Source organism: Malania oleifera, chromosome 13 (assembly GCF_029873635.1).
Source record: "Malania oleifera isolate guangnan ecotype guangnan chromosome 13, ASM2987363v1, whole genome shotgun sequence".
In the NCBI taxonomy this organism is placed as follows: Eukaryota; Viridiplantae; Streptophyta; class Magnoliopsida; order Santalales; family Ximeniaceae; genus Malania; species Malania oleifera.
In genome coordinates this window covers 12,521,034-12,530,634 of record NC_080429.1, presented here as the reverse complement: position 1 = coordinate 12,530,634, position 9,601 = coordinate 12,521,034, and the positions used below count along the sequence as shown (strand labels likewise).

The following is a 9,601-nucleotide window of genomic DNA, read 5'->3' as shown; positions in this document are numbered from 1 at the left end:
ATCAAGAGCTTAATCCTGCATATTAAAAAACACAACTAATAAAAATCAGTTAATCATTTAATTTATACACATACATAATAAAGAATTAAACTTTAAATGTTAAAAGGGAAGTAAACAAAACCAATTATAAAAAACAATATACACCACAGTAACTTACAAAAGAAATAAAATACAGATGATTACAGGCAAGTAAGTGTGTGTGTATGCAGGAGTGTGTGCGTGCTTACCAGGGGCCTACCGTTGTGGGTGATGTTAGAGCTACTGGAGGTCCTGGGGAGACTGCCGAAACGAGGTCGTGGTCACTGGAGGGTTACTGGCTTCCTGGAACTGGTGTGGTGCAGGGGAACGACGGCGGTGGCGTATGGCAGGGAGCGAGGGTGACAGCACCGTTCAAGGCCGTGCTGGTGTGGTGTTACGGCGACGATGGCGTATGGCGGGGAGCGATGGTGACAGCACAGTTCAAGGCCGTGCTGGTGTGGTGTTATGGCGGCGACGGCGAGTGGGGAACTACAAAGGGTCTCCGGCTAGTAGCAGGTACCGTGCGGTGGGCGTGGAGCAACAACGGCGGTACGAGTGGTCTAAGATTACAGTGGGGAGAGTATGACCTGACCAGAGCAGGGGGTTTGGCAGGGACTGGTGGCTCGGGTCTTAGCTGGCTGGAGCAGAGGAGGCCGAGAGGGAGAAAAGGGGACTGCGAAAACAGAGAAGGAGATTAGAGGGGAGAGAAGAAGGAAGGGTGAGGGAAGAGAGTCGGGGCTTAGGATAGAAAATTATGGGAGATATGGGAGAGAGGGTTGCGGCTGGAGAAGCTACGAGGGGCAGCAAGGGAGCCGAAAGCAGAGGGAGAGAATGAGAGCAGGGGGTGAGATAGGTTTTTTTTTTTTATTTTTCTGTGCGCCCCCGGCTGTGCTTGTGTGTGTGAGTTCCCTGTGCTTATATAGGCAAAAATAAGGGATGGAGGGGCTAGGGTTTCCGCCCCCATCCTCTCATCTTTTTCTTTTTATTTTTTATTTTTATTTTTCCATTTTTTTTTTCTTTTACACTTTTATGGTAACAATACATATGGGAATAAGAATAATATTAATATGGTAATAATGATATATTAACAATAATAATAATAATAATAATAATAATAATGTAATAATAATAATCTAATAAAGATGGAAATAGCAAAAAATAATCATTGTAAGGTAATAATAAGAATAATAATAATAAAAATAACGAAGATAGTAATGATAAAGTAACAATAATAAAATAATAATAATAACAATAACGATAATGAAAATACTAAAAATAATACTGACAATAATAAAATACTAATAATAATGGTGGTGATAATAAGAATAATGATGAAAATAATCGTAATAAAATAGTAATAATAATAATTATATTTACAGTTAATAATAATAATAATAATAATAATAATAATAATAATAATAATAATAAAAGAGTAATAAATAGTGATAATAGTAATAATAATAATAATAAAAATAATGATAATATCAATAATAATAAAAATTTTGTTATATTGAGCCTGGGAAAAAATAGGGTGTCTACAATGGTAATTTTGGGGAACATGATGAAAACAGTAAAAGAGTAGATATGTATATATGTATATAGTATCAGATCCCTATGGAAAGATTACAAACAGATACGATTACAGAGCACGGTACCGTTGTTATATACAGATAGAGTGCAACCACATATTTCAGATAATGTGTGGGTATCGTCTAACCGTGCTTGGAGTGGATGCAACTCCCCAGTATGCTAGGTTGAGGGAGTTGGTTAGACGAGGTAGCAACCAGTCCCGCGCTTAGGAATGGATGTAGTTTGGCTAGGCTGAGGTAGTGTAGAGTATGATGACTTACCTAGAGGGCCGACCAGGTTAAGTCCCGCCTACGGGCTACACAACCCTGTCATGAGGGGTCAAATCATGACGTACAAAGTCCCAAAGATAAAGTACAATTATATATATGTATACAGTTTTACAGTATATGATAAGTATAGTATGGTATTATCAGTGTGAAAAGTAGAAAATACAGACAATACAGTATATTTTAAATTGTGAAAGAAAGATATACTTTACAGATTATTTATTTCATTACAGTTCAATTCCTTCTTAAAAGTACTCTTTACTTAGTTGCACACACTAGTAATAGCATATTTCCACTTACTGAACGTCGACTCACCCCATTACTTTAACATTTTTCAGGTAAGCCAGTTTGGCAAGCAAATCAGGCTCACGGATAGAGAGAGTGTTGATTACCCTAGTTATAGGGTCAGTTTCTAACAGAGTTGTGTTCATTTTTTTTGGGTAGATGATGTTGGAGGGGTTAGTCTTGTATGGATATGGTGAATATACACTGGATTTTGGTATTGTATAGTATATATATGTGAATGGTTGTATGATTTATGTTCCCGCTGCTTAGGTATGGATATATATATATATATATATATATATATATATATATATATATAATGGATAGAATTTTGAGGACGTTACAGCTTATGTTCCCGCCTCTAGCTCGCAAGCCCGATGATTCCACTAAAGGCTCACGTAACAGGTGGAGCGGCACCGATTACAACTATGTCAATTCAAAGGGCTAGCCTCAACCAACACGCCTTAACAGGATGACGCACCTAGCTTTCCTAACCGGGTCTAAGCCAATCCGGGACTATTCAACAGGGCTAGTTTCCCTCTTCAGGCCCATGCCTGAAATATAATAGATTTGAAATACGATTTTTGTGTACAAGGAAATGCTTCTTACACAAATTGATATGTACCAATATAATTTATTACATACACCACCAAATGATATAATGAAGTAAGCTCAAGGTGGTCTAAGATATCTACTCTCAAATAGTTATATGAGCGATGTAATTAGTGCGTGAGAGTGCAAACAATATGATCTTTGTATCACAAAATATATTCAATTACAATGCTCAGACAAAGATATTATCAACACTTCAGATATCTCAACGAGTAGATTTTCTCAATGTATAAAGCTCAAGAGATGTATAAATTTGGTTTGCAAAAAAGATTTAATCTTTGTGTTCAACAAATAATATTACTCAAAGAATATTGTAACAAAGATCTTCACCACATAAACAAATATCTCTTCAAAGATTTCTCAAGATGAAACACACTAGATATTTGAAAATGATTTGAAAAGATTTTTGCAACCAAAATCAAATAAGAACTTCTCAAGATATTGCAATGACTATGCAATACTCAGAAGTTCAAGTGAAGTCTTCTTAGGAAAGACTTATTAATAAAGTTCCTTAAGAAAACTCGAGGTCTTGCGCTCAACCAAAATAATATCAAACAAACACAAACTTAAGAGAGCAAACCTATAGAACAAGAACACTCAAATTACACTTACAAAAATATTTGAGCAATAAAATCTGGTAAGAATGAGTGTTGGAGGTTCAAAAATGAGTATTATAGATTTTCGAATTTCAAGGGATTTCTCCTAATTAAAATTGCTAAATCGTTGCTAATTATTCCAAATAAGGGGGTATATATAAACATCCTCAAAAATATAACCGTTCAGGACACATATGGAATAATTAGGAAAGTTTTAATACAATTTAATTATTTTAACTTCGTTTAAAAATATTAACCACGGTAAAAATATTGGGACAACCCGAGAACACCGATCGACCAAAGGAAGTTCGGTTGACTGAGTTGCTTTAAGTTCGGTCAACTGGGCATCATTTGAACTACAAGTTCATTCGACCGAACATGGAGGTTCCAGGACGATTTTCCCTTTTAGCGCGGTTTGGTTGATCGGGAACTTTTTGAACTATATAGGTCGATCAACCAGACCGTTGAGTTCTTATACGTGGGAACTCGGTCGACCAGAGCGTTGTTATTCATTTTGGGCACGGTCGATTAGAAGGTCAATATGTTGAATCCTAGGGAGTTCGGTCGACCGGGCTATGGTCAAATTGTTGACCTAGCACCGGTTCGATCTATTAGGAGGAATTTGTACTAACAAGTACGGTCGACCGAACATGCATATTTTGTGCATTTCGGGTCTGTTTAAGCATGCAATCACCCTAATCAAATGATCATACATATATATGCATGAGTGAGTGTCCTAGGGTCATTTCTAGGTTCTTTTTAGTTTGAGCTTACTTATTGTATCATGCAGGTGGTGCGTATGATTTTTCCAAGTCAAACCCTATTTACTATTATAGACCCTTAAAGAATAATGAAATTAAATACAACATAAATTGGGTCTTCAACTTCAATTTTTTGTGTCATCATTATGATATGTCAATAAGTATACCTGCACATAACCTTAAGCATGCATCAAATACAATAGATACCTGTTATTATCAAAACCAGATGTGACCTATAAGGTCAACATATATTATAATCGTAAGCTAAAAACAATGCTAAATTTTTTATTAAGCCATAATATGAAATAAATATAAACAATTAATTATATATTATTCCGAAATTTTATTATGAAAATGTCTGCTTTGATCCTACTATAGTCCCTGTTTGTATAACACAACACAAATTTTTGCATTGAGTATAATTTTGTGGTACATTATTAATATCCCTATCCAACCTTATCCTCATAGCATTTTGTGAATCAAATCAAAGTCATGTGATATAATAACTTATGAAAGAAAATGTGTTGGTATTGTAATATATATATATATATATATATATATATATATGACCATTTCTATTTCATTTTCACCTAATTCAATTTTGACTTGAATAATAACCTTATATTTTGGTACTGTGGATTTTAATAAAATGATAAAAATTTCTATCTAAATTAATCTACACAAATTCAAAATGAAGTTGTGAAATTTAAGGTTCCATAAATTTGTGAGCAATTTGGATTTAATAACAATGTCATAACTATTTAATTAAGTTTTGTCGGACTATGCTCAAATTTATATTCAATGTTTAAAAACCATGCAATCAAATATAGGACTAGAGCTTAGAACTGAAACTTGCATGTACATAAATATTGTCAAAATATAATTCTAAATTTAAATTCTAAAAACTTTGGTCTTAAACATGAGGTGTAAATTTGATAAAAATAAAATAAAAAAATACGAACCTCTTCTAAAATTTTAAAATTTGGATACTTATATTTCTGAAAGGACTTGCCTTTTTGATAAGAGATATGAGGCTAAGATTATTATTTTATTATTTATCATATTCCATAAATACCCTTGGACATAAAATTTTATTCCAGATTGGTGTGGCGAGATCGGACGGCTTCGGGGCTCTCCCCAAAAACCTCACCCAGTCTGTACACCACCATCTCAAACAGCACGAACATGGCTCCTTCGTACACGCTCCCCATCGGCAGCACCGCCGGCTGAGTTCCTCCCTCGCCTGCTCCGTCGTCCGCCATCGTCTGCGCAGGTAGGTGAGCCACCGCGGTGGCGTACTTCACGCACGATCCCGTCTCCGGCTGGGCGGTAAGCAGCAGCACGCGCGCGCCGTGCGACCTGGCCACGCCGCAGAGGGCGTCGACGGTGGAGAATCCGCCAGGGCCGGCGGAGGCGATGAGGAGGTCGGCGGCGGATATGGGTGGCGTGGTCATGTCGAAGATCATGTGGGTAGGGAGGCCAAGGTGCGCGAGGCGCATGCAGAGGGCCCTGAGCATGAGGCCCTCCCGGCCGACGCCGTAGAGGAAGACCTTGCCCTTGTGGGTGGTGACGGTGGCGTTGATTTCGCCGACGATGAGGTCGAGGACGGGCGGATTGGCGGCGGCTGCGGCGGAGGTGAAGACGGAGGAGATCTGGTTGCAGATTTGGGAGGCTAGCGTGGGCATGGCGGTAGTATGGTTGGCCATTGACAAGTACTGGGAGTGAGTGGGAGATGTGAATTACAAGCGACGGCAAGACAGACAATTATTATGGTCACTGGCGAGTGAAGAAATTAATACTAGAAAGATTTCACCTTTTTTTTTTTATGATTTAACGTACTTTACCGTATGTGTACTTAGGCAACGGAGATAAAATTTTTATTATTATTTTTTATTTTCTTAAATATTGAAGGGCAGCTCCGTGCACAAAGCTTCTGTATATATGGGGTCCAGGAAAGGGCGGACCATCGATCTATAGTACACAATTTTGCTTTACATTTTTGTAAGAAGTTATTTTCACGTATCGAGCCTATGACATCCATATCACAGGTGACAACCTCTAATATTATGTTATTAATATAAAATTAAAAATTATACATACATATATATATATATATGAAATTTAAAATCTTAAATGACATTAATATAAGAAGTATTTTTAATAAAACATCTTGTTATCTTCTACATTCTTTTGTAATTTTTCCTTTTTCTATACTTTAAATAAGTTAAAGTACAAGTCTACCTCAACTCATCTAATAATAAAATTATCCAAATCTTATTCTCAATAAGTTAATTTAAGATTAACTTTTTGTCAGACCAATAAATTTAGTTTATTAATGTAATGACCCAAGACTATTATATGTATAGAAGTGTTAAAAAAAAGTAATTAATTAATTAATTTAAAATTTTAAAAATTTAAATTAATTAATTGATTAATTACTTAAATAATTATTATTAATTAAATAATATAATATAATATATTAATATATTAAAGTATAATATTATAATAGTACTGTAATATATATATATATATATATATATATTGTAACGACTCGAAAAATACTGATATTTTAATATTAAAGAGAGGAAAAATGGAAACAGGAATAGAAGGAGGCAGTAGACTTCGTCGACGATATCGCATTTTGAAAATAATAATAATAATTTCAAGGAATTACCCAGGGATTCGTCGACGAATACAAGGTTTCGTCGACGAGTTCATAAGGAAATTCGTCGACAAATACAGGGCTTCATCGACGAGAAAATACCGAGAGAGGGTGTGGAGCAGCCTAAATTTCGTCGACGAATACAGGGACTCGTCGAAGAATTTAATAAAGGACTCGTTGACGAGATGACGAGTCTCGTCGACGAATTGGGCAGTATAAATATTTAAAAACCGGGATTTTTAATCATTTTCAGCGCTCCACTCTCTCTCCTCTCTCTCTCTCTCTACGAATCCTCTCCCTTCTCTCTTCGATTCCGGCCCCACCAGTCGTCAGACTGACGATCCAAAGCTACCACGACGCTCCTGGTGGAGTTCTCTACAAGTTTGCCGGAGCAGATCATCGGGAAAATAAAGTTGAATTTCATCTCAAATTTAGGATAAGGTTTTTTATTCAGATTTTGACCGTATGATAGTTATAAAAAATGATGTATGCGAAAAAATACTGATATTTTGTTCTGGGATATTGTGTTTTCAGGATGTTGAGTTAGGAATCATGTGGGTATAGAACCGAAATTATATAGGGGTTTTTCAAAGTTAAGGTAAGGGAAATATGTTATGCTAGGAATTTTAATAAAGTTAACAGCGATTTTATAGATGTATATTTATGCCAGTTTATTATACAATTTTTATCAGATGATGAGTTTAAATAATTGTGTGGCCTAAGTAGACTTTTATGTGACAATGCAATTTATATAGCTTTTTATAATATATATATATATATATATATATATATATATATATCATACTATGCTGAATGCATGGAAGTAGACAGTATGTACAGTTTATTGGTTCTTCTCAGTAAATGAAATTATACAGAATATACAGATGTAGATATAGATATATATTCACAGAGACTATACAGAGAGATTTACATGCATATACAGTATTCATATGAACAATTTCATGAAACAGATATATACATATATATATATATGTATACACGCATATAGTACATACAGAGTTATAGCATGTCATGTTCCTATTACCATAACATACAGAATATACAGACAGAGTATATAGAATATACAAACAGAGATACGAAGGTAGCATCAAGATGCTACAGATACAGTATACAGTTTTACAGTATATATATATACAGTACATACAAATAGCATTATAGTAATTTTGGAACATGGCGAAAACAGTAAAAGAATATATATGTATGTATGTATATAGTATCAAATTCCTGTGGAAAGATTATAGACAGACACAGTACAGATACAGTTGACATAGCACGGTACCGTTGCTATATACAGATAGAGTGCAACCACATATCTCATATAGTATATGGGTACCGTCTAACCGTGCTCAGAGAGGATGCAGCTTCCCAGTACGCTGGGTAGAGGGGGCCAGTTAGACGAGGTAGCAGCTAGTTCCGCGCCTAGGAGAGGATGTAGTTTGGCCGGGCTGAGGTAGTGTAGAGTATATTGACTTATCTGGAGGGCCGACCAGATAGAGTCCCGCCTACGGGCCGCACAACCCTGTCATGAGGGGTCAAATCATGACGTACAGAGTCCCAAGGATAAAGAATAGATATGTATATGTATACAGTTTTACAATATATGATGAGTATAGTATGATATTATTAGTATGAAAAGTAGAAAATACAGACGATACAGTATATTTTAAATTGAGAAAGAAAGATATGTTTTACAGAGTATTTATTGCATTATAGTTTAACTGTTATTTTTAAGTATACTTAACTTAGTTGCCACACACTAGTAATAGCATATTTCCACTTACTGAGCGTCGACTCACCCCATTACTCTAATATTTTTCAGGTGAGCCAGTTAGGCGAACAGATCAGGCTTGCGGATAGAGAGAGTATTTGATCGCCCTGGTTTAGGGTGATTTTTTTACAGAGTTGGGTGTATTTTTAAGTAGATGATGATAGAAGGGCATTTTGTATGGATATAGTTTGTAAATATTGGATACTGGTGTTGTTTGTATTTATGTAAATGGTTATATGATTTGTGTTTCCGCTGCTTAAGTATGAATGCAAATGCACAGATATATTTATATAGATATATAAAAAAAAATGAATAGAATTTTGAGGACGTTACATATATATGTACATATGAATCCTCGGGAGCTTGAGGATTCTAATTGAATTTCAATTAGAGAACCACCCCCACCAGTGAGTTGTCTGTCTCTCTCAACTTTCTCTCTCCTCATGTCCTCCCTCTCTCTCTCCTCATTTTCTCGGCGAATTCTCAACCGATTAAAGAATGGAAAATGCCTCTAGATTCCATTCTCGGCCACCAACGTTTTAACTGGAGTGGATTTGTGGTTTTTGCATCGTTGACAACACTCCTGGGATAAGGTAAACTCACTCTCTCTCTTTAATTTCTTCTCAATATTTAGTCAAATTGACGATTGGATACCACAACAAGGTCCCGGCTTCGATCCTCATCATTTTATATAAACGGAGCAGGATTTTGATTTGGGGATTCTAAACACTACTCTAAGGTTAAGGTGAGGAGTACAAATTATGTCAGTTATTTTAGAAAATCACTCGGTTAAATTGTGATATATAATTACTGGAATATTGTATATAGATTTCTGAGTAATTTTATGAGTATGAAAATTACGGTTTATTTATTAAATTGTAGTATTTGATTATATTATATTTTTGGAGATACTCTTGGGATTAAATTAAACTGCAAGATTGAATTATATTAGATTTTTGGAAATATCCACGAGATTAAATTAAACTGCAAGGATTTGATTAAATAGAATTTTGGGGGAATAT

General features: G+C 35.4%; 1 protein-coding gene across 1 annotated transcript; it reads right to left on the bottom strand.

The window, feature by feature from the left end:
- Positions 1–5,157: 5,157 nt before the first annotated feature.
- Positions 5,158–6,142, bottom strand: LOC131145473 (uncharacterized). Its single transcript, XM_058094562.1, has one exon. The coding sequence runs from the start codon at positions 5,832–5,834 to the stop codon at positions 5,220–5,222; it is 615 nt and encodes a 204-aa protein (XP_057950545.1). The 5' UTR covers positions 5,835–6,142; the 3' UTR covers positions 5,158–5,219.
- Between the last annotated feature and the right edge of the window lie 3,459 nt (positions 6,143–9,601).

Bases quoted from the DNA above. Each gene is read 5' to 3' on its own strand.
- LOC131145473 (XM_058094562.1), bottom strand. From the start codon at position 5,834: ATGGCCAACCATACTACCGCCATGCCCACGCTAGCCTCCCAAATCTGC.